This window comes from Littorina saxatilis, linkage group LG9, assembly GCF_037325665.1.
Source record: "Littorina saxatilis isolate snail1 linkage group LG9, US_GU_Lsax_2.0, whole genome shotgun sequence".
NCBI lineage: Eukaryota > Metazoa > Mollusca > Gastropoda > Littorinimorpha > Littorinidae > Littorina > Littorina saxatilis.
Window position 1 is genome coordinate 56,734,465 of NC_090253.1, and position 15,982 is coordinate 56,750,446.

At 45.7% G+C, this 15,982-nt stretch overlaps 4 protein-coding genes across 5 annotated transcripts in view; all 4 read right to left on the minus strand.

Moving 5' to 3' along the window:
- Positions 1 to 15,375, minus strand: LOC138976970 (E3 ubiquitin-protein ligase Midline-1-like). Its single transcript, XM_070349863.1, has 5 exons — positions 14,263 to 15,375; positions 5,491 to 5,637; positions 4,392 to 4,550; positions 3,265 to 3,444; positions 1 to 33 (listed from the first exon to the last, which is right to left on the minus strand). Exons 1-5 carry the CDS (start codon positions 15,373 to 15,375, stop codon positions 1 to 3), a joined length of 1,632 nt encoding a protein of 543 aa, XP_070205964.1.
- LOC138977285 (neuralized-like protein 4) overlaps positions 1 to 15,982 on the minus strand; it is a 118,481-nt gene that overhangs the window by 56,370 nt on the left and 46,129 nt on the right. The gene's annotated exons all lie outside the window — the stretch shown is intronic.
- LOC138976563 (E3 ubiquitin-protein ligase TRIM33-like) overlaps positions 1 to 15,982 on the minus strand; it is a 57,277-nt gene that overhangs the window by 31,789 nt on the left and 9,506 nt on the right. The window lies entirely within an intron of this gene.
- Positions 13,233 to 15,982, minus strand: part of LOC138976971 (E3 ubiquitin/ISG15 ligase TRIM25-like) — a 26,569-nt gene continuing 23,819 nt past the window's right edge. The window contains exons 2-3 of the mRNA XM_070349864.1: positions 14,263 to 15,402; positions 13,233 to 13,322 (exon numbers count right to left, since the gene is read on the minus strand). Coding sequence (XP_070205965.1) covers positions 13,233 to 13,322; positions 14,263 to 15,375 — 1,203 coding nt within the window. The 5' untranslated portion in view covers positions 15,376 to 15,402. The remainder of the gene's footprint in view (positions 13,323 to 14,262; positions 15,403 to 15,982) is intronic.

The window sequence follows — 15,982 nt, forward strand, 5'->3', positions numbered from 1 at the left end:
TCACGGTATGCGTCGAACAGGTAAAGCAGTAATCTGAAACAAAGGCAATGAAAAGATCATGACGTAAAAACTGAGGTGCAAGTTTTATGAGAACAATTAAGGAGAAATATTAAGCAATGTTCACACTTACTTCGAGTTCATGATCTCAGTTTTACAAACTTTTGTTTTCAACAGGACTGTGTGTGCATGGTAATAATGTTTTCAACAGGACTGTGTGTGCATGGTAATAATGTTTTCAACAGGACTGTGTGTGCATGGTAATAATGATTTCAACAGGACTGTGTGTGCATGGTAATAATGTTTTCAACAGGACTGTGTGTGCATGGTAATAATGTTTTCAACAGGACAGTGTGTGCATGGTAATAATGTTTTCAACAGGACTGTGTGTGCATGGTAATAATGTTTTCAACAGGACTGTGTGTGCATGGTAATAATGTTTTCAACAGGACTGTGTGTGCATGGTAATAATGTTTTCAACAGGACTGTGTGTGCATGGTAATAATGTTTTCAACAGGACAGTGTGTGCATGGTAATAATGTTTTCAACAGGACAGTGTGTGCATGGTAATAATGTTTTCAACAGGACTGTGTGTGCATGGTAATAATGTTTTCAACAGGACTGTGTGTGCATGGTAATGATGTTTTCAACAGGACTGTGTGTGCATGGTAATAATGTTTTCAACAGGACTGTGTGTGCATGGTAATAATGATTTCAACAGGACTGTGTGTGCATGGTAATAATGTTTTCAACAGGACTGTGTGTGCATGGTAATAATGTTTTCAACAGGACTGTGTGTGCATGGTAATAATGTTTTCAACAGGACTGTGTGTGCATGGTAATAATGTTTTCAACAGGACTGTGTGTGCATGGTAATAATGTTTTCAACAGGACTGTGTGTGCATGGTAATAATGATTTCAACAGGACTGTGTGTGCATGGTAATAATGTTTTCAACAGGACTGTGTGTGCATGGTAATAATGTTTTCAACAGGACTGTGTGTGCATGGTAATAATGTTTTCAACAGGACTGTGTGTGCATGGTAATAATGTTTTCAACAGGACTGTGTGTGCATGGTAATAATGATTTCAACAGGACTGTGTGTGCATGGTAATAATGTTTTCAACAGGACAGTGTGTGCATGGTAATAATGTTTTCAACAGGACAGTGTGTGCATGGTAATAATGTTTTCAACAGGACAGTGTGTGCATGGTAATAATGTTTTCAACAGGACAGTGTGTGCATGGTAATAATGTTTTCAACAGGACAGTGTGTGCATGGTGATAATGTTTTCAACAGGACTGTGTGTGCATGGTGATAATGTTTTCAACAGGACTGTGTGTGTATGGTAATAATGTTTTCAACAGGACTGTGTGTGCATGGTAATAATGTTTTCAACAGGACTGTGTGTGCATGGTAATAATGTTTTCAACAGGACTGTGTGTGCATGGTAATAATGTTTTCAACAGGACAGTGTGTGCATGGTAATAATGTTTTCAACAGGACTGTGTGTGCATGGTGATAATGTTTTCAACAGGACAGTGTGTGCATGGTAATAATGTTTTCAACAGGACTGTGTGTGCATGGTAATAATGTTTTCAACAGGACAGTGTGTGCATGGTAATAATGATTTCAACAGGACTGTGTGTGCATGGTAATAATGTTGTCAACAGGACTGTGTGTGCATGGTAATAATGTTGTCAACAGGACTGTGTGTGCATGGTAATAATGTTTTCAACAGGACAGTGTGTGCATGGTAATAATGTTTTCAACAGGACTGTGTGTGTATGGTAATAATGTTTTCAACAGGACTGTGTGTGTATGGTAATAATGTTTTCAACAGGACTGTGTGTGCATGGTAATAATGTTGTCAACAGGACTGTGTGTGCATGGTAATAATGATTTCAACAGGACAGTGTGTGCATGGTGATAATGTTTTCAACAGGACTGTGTGTGCATGGTGATAATGTTTTCAACAGGACTGTGTGTGCATGGTAATAATGTTGTCAACAGGACTGTGTGTGCATGGTAATAATGTTTTCAACAGGACTGTGTGTGCATGGTAATAATGTTTTCAACAGGACTGTGTGTGCATGGTAATAATGTTGTCAACAGGACTGTGTGTGCATGGTAATAATGATTTCAACAGGACAGTGTGTGCATGGTGATAATGTTTTCAACAGGACTGTGTGTGCATGGTGATAATGTTTTCAACAGGACTGTGTGTGCATGGTAATAATGTTGTCAACAGGACTGTGTGTGCATGGTAATAATGTTTTCAACAGGACTGTGTGTGCATGGTAATAATGTTTTCAACAGGACTGTGTGTGCATGGTAATAATGTTTTCAACAGGACAGTGTGTGCATGGTAATAATGTTTTCAACAGGACTGTGTGTGCATGGTAATAACGTTTTCAACAGGACTGTGTGTGCATGGTAATAATGATTTCAACAGGACTGTGTGTGCATGGTAATAATGTTGTCAACAGGACTGTGTGTGCATGGTGATAATGATTTCAACAGGACTGTGTGTGCATGGTAATAATGTTTTCAACAGGACAGTGTGTGCATGGTAATAATGTTTTCAACAGGACTGTGTGTGCATGGTAATAATGTTTTCAACAGGACTGTGTGTGCATGGTAATAATGTTTTCAACAGGACTGTGTGTGCATGGTAATAATGTTTTCAACAGGACTGTGTGTGCATGGTAATAATGTTTTCAACAGGACTGTGTGTGCATGGTAATAATGTGTTAAAACTCAGTCAGCGTAGGATTGCACTTTGTGAACAGCTAGTGTCTTGTTGCAGAAAAACAATCATTCAGAAAGTCCGGGATGATAAACACGGTGCTCACACATTTGTGAGCATTAATTCATGAAAGGAATTGTAGGTCTTCCAGGGACTTTTCCTCAGAATATGACGTTTCAAGTTCGGTGTACAAGTCACAATGATGCCATACATATACCTGAAGTGTCACTGCCACTATTAGAACGATCGAAAGGCTACATGAAAGGAGGATGTTTGATTATCAAACTGTCAAACAATTCAGAAGGTCGGGGATGATACACATGGTGCTTAGACATGTGTGAGCATTGATGACATATATTTCGAGCTTTTCTTGGGACTTTTCCTCAGAATCTTACGTTTCTTCTTTGTTTTTTTTTTAAACTATCCAATCAAGTATTATGCAACGATAAGGGGCACTGTTATAATGATAAAGTGCTGACTAAAAAGAGTATATCTAATTATTCATTCGACAAACTCACCTGTCTGAAAGGACCCAAAATGTCAAAGAAAGCAAAGCAGGGGTCGGGCAGGCTAGGGGCGGCTTCACCCTGGTCGTCACCGTTGATGTAGAGATGAAGAGATCGCTTCTTGTCAAGCATCACTCCCACCCGACTTTTCTGGAGTAAGTTGACCAGCTTCTGTCCAACGTTGATGGTAAGCTGAAAAATCGACCCACACCAATGTAACTCTATCTGTTTTCAATATCAGAGTTTTCTGATAGCTCTTTTTGTTTTTGATTAAGTTAAATGTTCCTCTTTCGGGACTTCTTCCTGGTAAAACCAAAGGCAGTCGTGCAGAATGTGGTTTTGTTCTTCAGTCCATTTGCACGCTGAGAAAGTCTCTATTTCTTTTTCTGCTTTTGAACCAGGCAACTCTTTAGGGACGACTTGAGCCCGAGAGACGCCACACAAAGGATGTCTGTGACTGACTTCAAACATTTTGAGTTGTTGAAAGCATTTTCAGTTTTACAGCGAAAGCATCAACCCCAAGACAGGTCGGACAGACTCAGTGAATAACTTATCAACAGTCGTGTTACCTTGACACATTGAGATAGATTCCTCATTGAGGTTTTAACATACGCATTGCTGTGAAGATTGTAACTTCCTCGCACATGAACATTTATGAACCTATTTTGATTTCCAGAACCACACATTAAACAGTGAACTAACTGTCCGACAGTGGCTTGTCCGGGTTTTGATAGTGACGGCCCTTTTACCCAGTCAGATGTAAACAAACAAATCAAGGGTACTTTATAGTAGCACATTTTCTATCAAAGGTTTCATAAAACTGATCATGACCTTTTCTTTTCAGCTTCAAAAACCACCATCACATACAGATACATACGCACGCACGCACGCACGCACGTACACACGCACGCACGCACGCACACACACACACGCACGCACGCGCGCACGCACGCACGCACGCACGCACGCACGCACGCACGCACGCACACTCACTGACACACACACACACACAAACACACACACACACACACACACACACACACACACACACACACACACACACACACACACACACCCAAATCCGTAAATACACACTTTTCACTGTCCCCATCCTTTGATTACGATCTTGTCAGACTTACCGTCTGTCCGCCATTCACGTCCACAGAATCGGTATAGATGACTACGGCAGATGGCCAGCCTCCAGCGTGAGATGGAAGTGTCAGAGCGTCTGGAGGAGTGGTTGTTGCTCCAGTCCACATCATATAACCAATTGTAGCGTCTCTTCTGTCCAAGATAACCTAGACATAATGCATACAATCGTCACATACGGGCACATGCGGCTTTCGCATAGACACACATGCACTCCCCACACACAGGTACACTCGCACACACACACACACACACACACACACACACACACACACACACACACACACACACACACACACACACACACACACACACACACGCGTACGCTCACACATATTAGGGAACTGTTTTTGTTAAATAATTTTCGAAAGTGACATGAGTGCTAAATGAATGTAGAAAATAAATGCCTTTAAGCACATAGCGAGGTAACGCTGTTGATTGTTTATTTGTGTTCAAATGGAAGGATGCCCTCATGCTTGGCGAAACAAGAAAGAAACAAATCGACTGGCAACTGTCTCGGGTTCTGTGCTTTATCACGGCACAGCGCATGAGAGAGTCGTTCTTGTACAAGTTGTTGTTGGTCACCTTTGTCTTGTACAACGTTATGTACTCGTACAATCACAAATACTGTGCAAAGTGCAGATTTGTGTCAGAAAGTTGATTTTTGCAGGTTTAATGTCCATCTGTACTTTTACTTTTACGTTGTACATAGTTAAACATGTACAATCGCTTCAACTAGCCCCTTAACTATTTGCACCCAAGGTGGTTAATGGGCGTCTGCCACTTCGATCTCTGCCCCCCTCTCCCCTCCCACACACACAATCAATTTAAAACCATTCATACAGTATACACAAACAACAATAACCTGTTCTTTGGATTTCTCAGTATTCTCTAAATTGCTATTTGAAGTAGGAAGCTACATTCTTCATAAGTGTTGCACAGTCTGTGAGGACAGGATCTTTAACTGAATGACATTTGCGGTTAACAAGCATTGCTAAAAACACAACTCTTATCCATGAAAGTCTTGAAGGGATTACAGTTGTAAACACACTGATAGCGTCACAGTGAACACTGAGCTCAATGACTAACCTCGTACAGCATGTTCGTCACCATAGGCTGAGAGGCGACAACGATACCATCATAGGAGTCAGACCATTTTCTTCGCTCTGCCGTCTGCTTGTCGTTGCTCAGCACGATGTTCTTACCATGGTTGTCATGGAAAAACAAAACTGGCACCTGCAATCAGTCAGTGTACACATCAAACTGAACTGTCTAGATATGGTTTACATATTTCACGTAAATCACTCTGACACAGTTAATTTATACATTGCACATACAAATGATCGGTCTAGAAAGTATCTATTTTTGAAATTATGATCAATTGTTTGTAAACATTCCTCCAAACAGTGCCGCACTATATTTTTGTTGTAAAATCTCAGTATTATTCGTTTCGTTTTAAATGCAAATCTTTTACTACGGTTCCATTAATACGGAAGTCACACATACACAACGGGTGGCCCGCGCATTAAACATTAATTAAAAATGGAGAATAAGATCAGTGCGTCGTTGTGCGCCCAACTTTTGTCACGATTTGGTCACACATCCACGACGCACGGCCCGCGCATTAAACATCACTAATTAACAAGAAGGGCAAAGCCCATACGACTCACAGGCTTGACCTTGACCTTTACATGACCTTGACCTTCAGGGTCAAGGTCAAATAACTAAACCTAGCAATGACATCATACACTAAGAACTGCTTTACACATTTTTCCTACCAAAATACATGTGACCTTGACCCAAGGTCAAGGTCATCCAAGGTCATGCAACACAAAGCTGTTAATTCAAGACATAGGAAGTACAATCGAAAATTTTTATCTAAATTTTGATTTGATTAATATACTTACCCGAATCACATAAATAGCAATTTACTTCCGTTAAGTGCTTAAACGTTGAACACGCTTCCCTGGTAACACAAGGGAAGCCACTCCCCTAAAGAAAAAATCACATAAACAGTCACTAGACCACGTGATACCTCAGGGTAGGCTCCCCTTATCGCCACGTGACACGCGGCCGCCATCTTCAATTCACTTCTTGACAAGCCTGAGCAAGTCTGAAAGCGGGGTAGGTGGGAGGGCATTTGATATGAGATTTGGGTAAGTATATTAATCAAATGAAAATTTACACTAAAATTTTTGATTAAATTACATATTACTTCCCCAAATCTCATAAATAGCAGATTGCTACTTAAGGAGGTGGGATCATAAAACATGAATATAAACAGACAGATAACTCACCCTAATTTCTGGGTAGAGCCTGCCCGGCAACCACGACCGCAGGTAGGACGTTGCATCCATCAGGACGAGTGGCAGCGACGTCCCTCAAATAGTAATTCAGGAAGACGTCTTCTGATCTCCAGTAAGCGGCGCCCAAGACCTCAGATAGACGCCTGGATTTGAGGACAGCGAGAGATGAGGCCCAAGCACGGGTCTCATGAGTCCTCGCCGAGGAGAGAGGAAGGATGAACTGAGAAGACCGTCCACCATCATTCTGCTGCCACCACACATAGGCTTGTCTAATGAGAGTGGAAGCCCATTTTGCTAAAGTGACTTTGGCAATGTCTTTGTGTCTAGCTGTGTTCGTGGAGATGAATAACAGCTTCTGACTACTAGCCCGAATGGGGCTTGTACGAGATAAGTAAGTCGTTAGCGCACGAACCGGACAGTTCATAAGATCTGGATCGTTTGGAGCTAAGATATTAGACAGTGGCATAACTGTGATCACTGGTGATTGCTGATCTGGCCTCTGATTTTTTGCCAGAAAATCTGGTCGAAAATTAAGTGAGACGGAACCGTCTGCTTGAAACGAAATGTCTTTCTGCAGGCCAGATAAAGAATGTACCTCGCTACCGCGTCTGGCCGTAGCTAACAGCAGTAACATTAATGTCTTGCGGGTTAGATTTTGTAAGCTTGCCACATGCAAAGGCTCAAAGTCTGACGATCTCAAAAATTCAAGGACAAGAAAGAGATCCCAAGCCGGTACTGGTTGTTTGGTTTTAATATCTGCAATCGAGGCGCCTTTCAGCACTGAAGCTATTGGACCGCCAAGATTGATAACATGCCCTAATTGTCGTAATGTTGAAGATATAGCTGATCTTCTAACCTTAAGGGAGGAGGCAGAACAACCTTGTGAAGACAACCAAGCCAAATGATTAGCGACTTGCATGGACCTAGGCGCTACTGGGTTGACGTTGTTTAACTGACACCAAGTATTCCAAGCCTTCCAGTGTGAGGTATAAACCGAACTTGTGGAAGCTCTGTGAGCTTTTTGAATCAACGAAACAGTGATGTCCGAAGCACCTGCGTGCAGAAGAGAATTTCTCACAACATCCACCCGTGAAGACGCAGAGACTGCGGATTTCCGTGAGGAATGCCTGTTCTTGGTTGTAGAAGCTCTCCCTTTACTAGATTGAGAGGGACGGGAGAGCCTCGAGACAGGCGCAGTAGGTCCGGATACCAGTGTTGGCTTGTCCACAAAGGAGCTACTAACACCAGAGAGGGCCGCTCCATCTCCACTTTTCGTAACACTTTCCCGAGCAGGGATGGTGGAGGAAACGCGTACGCAACCAGGCCCGACCAATCCAGTTCCATGGCGTTCACTGCCATTGCCTCTGGATCCGGACACGGGGAAACGAAGAGAGGAAGTCTCTTTGAAAACCGTGTCGCGAACAGATCTATCTGTGGCTTGTCGAAATGGACCCAAAGCCGCTGGAGTGCGTGATGCGTGATAGTCCACTCCGTGTGAATCACACGGGAAGACCGGCTGAGAGCGTCTGCCACAACGTTCAACCGTCCCGGAAGATGTTTCGCGGACAGAACGATCCGCTGTTGTTGGCACCAGGTCAGAATCTGACACGCTCTCAGCGACAGGGAGGGAGAGCGAACTCCGCCCTGGTTGTTGATATAAGCCGCAACCGTGGTGTTGTCCGTCAGGACACGCACATGTTTGTCTTGCAGATGCGACAGAAAAGCCAGAAGGCCCTGCGCCACAGCTTCGAGTTCGAGTCTGTTGATGTGGGATTTCATTTGGACAGCATCCCAGAGGCCTGAGGCCGTGTGCTGTTCCAAATGAGCACCCCATCCCACCATGGAGGCATCTGTGCAAAGCTCTGCACTGTAGGACGGAAGGACAATCGGAACGCCCTGCAAAATCCATTCCGTCTGCAACCATTGATTGGTTGTGCGACGAAACCAGTCCCGAAGGGGAACAGACACCTCCCAGCCTTGAGAGGCCGGATCGCAAGCCGCTGCTAGAGCTGACTGAAAAGGACGCTTGAACACTCGTCCCAGCGGTACAAGTTTGGACATTGATTCCATTTGTCCTAACACGGACGCCAGAATCCTCATAGGAGCACTGTGCTGCTTGTTCAGATTTCTGATTAAGTCTTGGAGTTTGTCCACTCTCTTGAGAGAGGGCCGAACGGTCCAGGCTACTGTGTCGAATCTCATACCCAGGTAAGAAAACTCCTGAGCGGGAGTGAGATCCGACTTGGTCTGATTGACTGCAAATCCCATATCCAATGCGAGACGCAGGACGACATGAGTGTGAGAAAGGCAAAGACCTCGATCCTGATGCAGAATCAGCCAATCGTCGAGGTACGCCCGAAGACGTACCCCCTTCTGCCGGATAAGAGCACAAATCTGTCGGACAACCATTGTGAAGATCCATGGCGCTAGGGATAGGCCAAAGGGCAGGGCCCGAAACTGGTATGCCTTGTTTCTCCACCGAAACCTCAACCACTTCCTGTCGCAAGGATGTATGAGAAGGTGAAAATACGCGTCTGAGAGGTCGATGGAGGTGACCCAATCGCCCGGGCGAAGGGCGTCCCTGACCGTAGCTGGTGTTTCCATGGTAAAGCGTATGTCCCTTAGGTAGGCGTTCAGGGAGGAAAGGTCCAGAACTGGGCGCCACCCCCCTGAGGCCTTGGGTACCACGAAAATCCGGTTGTAAAAGCCGGGGGAGGAATGATCTAATACTACCTCCACCGCTTGCTTCTGTAAAAGGGCCAGAATCTCGGCATCTATGACCATGACTGATTCCTTGTTGGCCGGAAAAGAAAAGTGAGGGAGAACTCTGGTAAGAGGAGCCTTTTCCTCTCTCCAGAGAAGCCGGAACCCCGATCTGACTATCCCTACGATCCAATTGTTGGATACGTTCTGCATCCAAAATTCGATCGCCCGAGACGGACCGCCCACCATCACGGGAATGGAGGCTGCAGAGATAATCAGATCGGGGGGGAATCATTGGGGGTTGGGCTTTCGCCCAGACCCCCGAGACTTGCCAAAGGAAGGCTTCTTGTTGCTAGAAGAAGCACCCCTTCCACGACCTCGAGAGGAACCAGAGTTTTGCTTAAAGCTTCCTTTAGCCGCAGGGGCCATGTAGGTAGCAGAGCTGGATGGTTTGGTATGACTAGCGGAGCGTTGATTGTATCTGGCAAACTCCAAATCCTTTGCCTCTTGGGTCTCTTTGTGAAGAGCATCAAGAGCCAAAGGACCAAAGAGCGCCTCCTCCGTGAAAGGAGATGTGCGCAAAGAGTCAATAGTTCTCCGATCCTGCAGTCTAGACTCGGAGAGGAAGTTATCCCTTCGAGTGAAAACTGCATGAGCGTAGAGCCGTGCTGACGAGGCCATTTGTTGCGCCGAAACTTTAGCCAATGCCGACAAAAGTGCCGCCACATCCTGTTCGCTTGCATCTTGCCTGAACTCAAAAGGTTCTAGGGAAGAAGTAAGCGCCCGCGTCAAAGACCGCAGCAGCGTATCCGAGAGGGATGCAAGTTCCAGTGCAGATCTGCCTGTTTCCTCTAACCCCAGAAGAGAAGATTCAGTGTAAGGAAAAGCTTTATCCTTCTTGAAATGCTCAAAACGCAGGAAGTCAACAGCTGGAGTCACCGGAAGTGGAGCCCGAGGTAGGGCAAAAGTTTGAATCAACCCGCGATTGGAATGTTTCAACACTAACTTCCTGTGTGTGGCATGACGAAACACAGAAGCCTGCTGCTCTGTGGCCAGCCATGAATCCACTGAAGGGGGAACCGGTCCATGCGCCACCAGAAGTGGCACTGGTCGAAGAGGAATGTTACTACCCAGAGGTGGGTGAGTAGCCAAAACTTTCGCCATTTCATAAGCCACCAAGGGAGATTCTGAGAAACGAAACCCCGAGGCGACAGGTTGCGATGGTAAAAAATCGTCAACCGCTGATTTAGGAGGAGCAGAAGCGTCTACACCTGCGACCACCCCTTCCGGAAAATACCGTGAGGTCACCTCTGCTGCAAGCGCAAGAGCCTGGATAAACCTTGCCGGTAAACGGAAAACTTCCTCATCCTGTTCGGAATTAGCACTTCCGTAAACAGACGAAGAGTCCTGCGCAAAAGCGCTTCCTTCCGGTAAGAAACCGCGTTCAGTACACTCAGTATTACTGGCAGCGGTAACCGGAACCGAGCGAGGTCGATCACCGGAAGTGACCGCCTCTCGAGACATCTGGCCAATGTCCTCTTCCGGTTCCTCAAGCGGACCGGAAGATGCCTGTGCTATCGACGAAGCGTTATGTAATATACGCTCGCGACGCACCCCCAGAGGGGTGGCACAAGAGACGTCCGCAAGAAAGGAAGGTGTACCCGCTATTGGACGCTCTTGTAAGACACGCTGGTCACCCACTGTCGCGGAACGACAGCTGACTTCCTGTGCCTGACCAGACATACCTTGAAGGTGAGGGACACCTGAAGCCAGTTCCGGAAACGAGCATGGCCACTCGTACCGACCGGAAGACGGAGACTCAACCGAGACGTCGGCCGACGTAACGGTAGCTGAAGGTGTACGCAATTTAGCCAAAGATTGCACACCACCAACCCTAGAAGGAAGAATGGACGTACCACGACTAGACACTCTCCTTTCCTCAGCAAAAATGTCTTTAAGCTGACCAGCAAAGGAATGAAAAATCTCCATCATTTGCTCCTTGTCTAACGGAGCTTTGTCTGCCGGATTAACGCTAAGTCCAGGAGCGGCAGAATCAACAAGAGACTCAGGAGGATCAATAACAACACTAAATGAAGTATCATTGAGAGGGTCCGTAACAAGAACAGTAGGATTGGCTTTCGTTTTCTTAGCTGACCGCTTAGAAGAAGAATCTGAACTCGCTTCTTTTGATGCAGACGCACGTTTCTTATGTTCTTTGTCAGACATGTTGACCGAAAAAGTTGTATCAAACAATTTCTACAACAGAAAACGCTAGCCACAATACGAAATAGAAAGGTCTCACCCGAACGTAGAGAAAACCAGGGAACAACTCAGCTTCAAAAAAGCTGAAACGGCCACAAAAGGCCGGAGCGTGAACCAACACGTCTGAGCAGCTCAGGCGTTGGAAGAGAAGTGAATTGAAGATGGCGGCCGCGTGTCACGTGGCGATAAGGGGAGCCTACCCTGAGGTATCACGTGGTCTAGTGACTGTTTATGTGATTTTTTCTTTAGGGGAGTGGCTTCCCTTGTGTTACCAGGGAAGCGTGTTCAACGTTTAAGCACTTAACGGAAGTAAATTGCTATTTATGAGATTTGGGGAAGTAATATGTAATTTAATGGTGCTTATTGGCTCTTTCTACCATGAGATATGGTCACTTTTAGTGGTTCACTACCTTATTTTGGTCACATTTCATAAGGGTCAAAGTGACCTTGACCTTGATCATATGTGACCAAATGTGTCTCATGATAAAAGCATAACATGTGCCCCACATAATTTTTAAGTTTGAAACAGTTATCTTCCATAGTTCAGGGTCAAGGTCACTTCAAAATATGTATACAATCCAACTTTGAAGAGCTCCTGTGACCTTGACCTTGAAGCAAGGTAAACCAAACTGGTATCAAAAGATGGGGCTTACTTTGCCCTATATATCATATATAGGTGAGGTATTGAATCTTAAAAACTTCAGAGAAAATGGGGAAAATGTGAAAAATAGCTGATTTTTAGACAACATTTATGGCCCCTGCGACCTTGACCTTGAAGCAAGGTCAAGATGCTATGTATGTTTTTTGGGGCCCTGTCATCATACACCATCTTGCCAAATTTGGTACTGATAGACTGAATAGTGTCCAAGAAATATCCAACGTTAAAGTTTTCCGGACGGACGAACGGACGGACGGACGGACGACTCGGGTGAGTACATAGACTCACTTTTGCTTCGCATGTGAGTCAAAAATGGAAAATAAGATCAGTGCGTCGTTGTGCGCCCAACTTTGGTCGCGGTTTGGTACAGTGCGACCCTCGTTTAAAGACTCCACCCCCAACTTCAGGCTTCCTTCCTTTTAAGATATTTAAGCTTTTTTTTAAAAACATGTTAAAGATTTTTCTGTTCAATAGGAAGGTTTCCGCCAGTTATCTCTCTGAGGTTTTGGGTGCTTAGAGAGTACCGTGCCCCTTGCGGAGGCAAAAAGCATCGAGGTCACAAGCAGGGTCAAGGGGAAGGTCGGCTGGGCGGACAGGAGTATGACGGCTTACTAGTGCCAAAACCTGGTGTTACCGGTGTATACCCATTATCACGTGATAATTACTAATTAACGCTGTCAGTTACTGTTTTCATCTGTTAGTTACTAATTTTCACGGGAAAATTACTAATTTTTAGTTTTGGCACTAGCAATCCGTCAGGAAGTGAGCCAAAACTAAAAATTAGTAATTAACAGATGAAAGTTAGTGGAAAAATTAGTAATTTTCCCGGGAAAATTAGTAATTAACACGTGAAAATGGTAATTATCAAGGCCCTTCATAATTACAATTATGAGGTTTTGGCACTAGTAAGCCGTCATACAGGAGACTACAATAGGAAGGTTTCCGCCAGTTATCTCTCTTTGAGGTTTTGGGTGAATGAGAGTGCCGTGCCCCTTGCGGGGGCATAAAACATCGAGGTAACAAGCAGGGTCAAGGGGAAGGTCCCTGGGCGGACAGGAGACTATTCCTCTGTAGATTTACTCCCATTTTAAGACTCTCTCCTTTTATGACCTGAATTGTTAAAGATTGTTTGAGGTCGTAAAAGGGGGGTTCCACTGTATATAGAAGCTAGCGAGTTGACAACGAATACACAGCGTGTGCTCCGCGTGTGTCTGGCGTTGGTCCAGCGCGCTCTGCGCGTGTCTGGCGTCCTTTTGGCGTGTATATTCATATGTCGAGCTCCGCGCACATTTTTGTGCATGCTCAAACAATCCCAAAGCACAAAGCGAATAACAACGAATGCATAGCGTTGGTCCAGCGCGCTCGACGAACGAGTAACGAATATTGACGCACACCCAGCGAACGAAAACGCACTGGCCAAATTGCGATTTTTTTTAGTGCACTGGCCGTGCGTCGTGGATGTGTGACTCCCGCATATAGTGTCACTTTACCAACATGGTGTTTATTTTCAAAATATTTTTCGTTTGTATGCATGGAGTTGAGAAACGTCGATCGCATGGTTTCAGGAGCGAAACTAAGTTGGTTGCCAAGTGGCAGTAAACCTTCCTCCAACTCCCAGTCAGATTCTATTCACCGATTTCAGGTCATTGGTTTTGGTATAGTGACAAAATCGTTCGTTGGCTAACAAACTTTCGATCCACAAACCTGATTTCTGTGGCAACAAATAGTATTACAGGAAAACATACACTAAGCATTGAGCAATTGCTTTCATTTCACGACTTGACATCAGTTATATTCGTTCATAGTGGACGCATCCTCATTGTTTATTGTTTACTAACTTGGTTAAATGGTAAACGAAGTAACATCTCATAAATCATAGCTCGTTCATTAAGAAAACCAGATGTTTAAAACAACCACACACAAAATACTTACGGGTACAAAATCCAAATCAGCAGACATGACTTTGGCCTGACCGAGTACTGACAACTCTTTCTCAATGCGGGTCACGGCCTCTGCGTCGATCACGACGGTCACCTTGGATACAACCTTGGCGACTGAGGGCAAGATGACGCTGCAGTCGAGGTTACCAACACGTGTCTGCATCACGGGCGTCATGGTGCTGACAGTGTCGCGATTCTTGGCCTCCTGCACGCGCTGTACCACGTGTTTGTGTGACGTCAGCTTCCCGCGTCGCTGTAGAAGGCACGTCTTGGTGTCCGTCACCGCCTCCTTGACGTCAGAGCACGCGCTGTGGGCCAGCTCGTTCATGCGATGACGACAGTCCTGGACCGACTTCTCCAGGCGCGCACACACGGCTTCGATCTCGGCAACGGCCTTCTTGGTCTGCTTCTCCGTCTCCACAAGGTGCGCGTCCAGCTGTTGGATGGCTTTGTCCAGCCTGGCCTCCCCTTCGGTCAGCATGACCGCCAGCTCCGCTAGCACAGCTCGCATGTCCTTGACCTTCTCCTCCATGTCCTTGACCTCCGGGCAGCTGCGGTGGCGGGACGTGGCGCACAGGTGGCAGATGCTCTCGCCGTGTGTCGGGCAGAACAGCTCCGCGGTCTTGTCCGCGTGGACGGCGCAGGCGGCGTGCTGGCTTCCCGCCACTTTGTCTGCCGTCAGGGAGGTCAAGTCTTCCACCGTGTGGTTCTTGGATACTTTCTGCTTCACGTGTGTCTTCCGGCACGGCTCGCAGAACAGGTCCCCACACGTCAGACACAGACACGTGGCCGCGGCCTCCTCGCAAATACAGCTGTGCGACTGTTTGAGCAGACGGTGAGCCCCCACCAGGTCCGCCATGGCCAGGTCTGTGGGGAAACCGTCCGCGACGTCCTGCCAGCTCTTCTGGCCTCGCTCCTCGGGTTCCACGATGGCACAGCGGCACAGCGGACACAGGGCCTGGTCTTGAGACTGCAGCCAGGACAGCAGACAGTGGTGACACAGCAGGTGTCCGCAGGGCAGCAGCTTGGGCTGCACATACTGCTCGTGACACACGCTGCAGTCCATGTCATCGGGTTCTGGCACCAGCGGGGCAGCTGTCGCCATGGTTCAGAAGATGGCTTTATACGTTATCTGAAATTGTGACAGTGGTCCTCATTTGAAGATCGCGAAACTAACCTGAGAGAATCAGGTCTTTAAAAAGAGGGAGTTTGAAAATTAGGTACGGTGAAATTAGAGACGTTTTGAACAATAAAGCTGTGAAGCAGGGTCCTTAAATAAAGGAGGGGGGGTGTGTACGTGTGTAACTTGGGGTATGTGTGTGTGTGTGTGTGTTCGTGTGTGTGTGTGTGTGTTTAAAGAGAAAGAGAGAGAGAAAGAGAGAGGCAGAGAGAGAGAGAGAGAACTCAGGAACTCAGGAAATTTAATGCGAGGCCACCGGCATATACGCATGGGGGTTTACAAAAGACACAGGAAAAAATAGGAATAAAAATCCTCAACAAAATTTCATGGTTGTACAGGAACAAGAAAAATATATATCGTGGCACGAAAATTTACAAATTTTGTCTCAAAGTATCAGTCATAGCAACAATTGCCTGTTTGAAATTTCTTCATCACGTGTTTTCATGGCATAATAACAATACATGGCTACAGCTCTATTAATGTATATACTCTCATTTTGTAGCAGAAAAATCAAGGGTGGTACATGTACATT

Excerpts from the sequence above, each read along its gene's own strand:
- LOC138976970 (XM_070349863.1), bottom strand. The coding sequence starts at position 15,375 with ATGGCGACAGCTGCCCCGCTGGTGCCAGAACCCGATGACATGGACTGC. Across the intron at positions 5,638-14,262 it reads CTGATTTGGATTTTGTACCC|GTGCCAGTTTTGTTTTTCCA; the intron begins GTAAGTATTTTG and ends GACTGATTGCAG. Across the intron at positions 4,551-5,490 it reads TGACGAACATGCTGTACGAG|GTTATCTTGGACAGAAGAGA; the intron begins GTTAGTCATTGA and ends CATTATGTCTAG.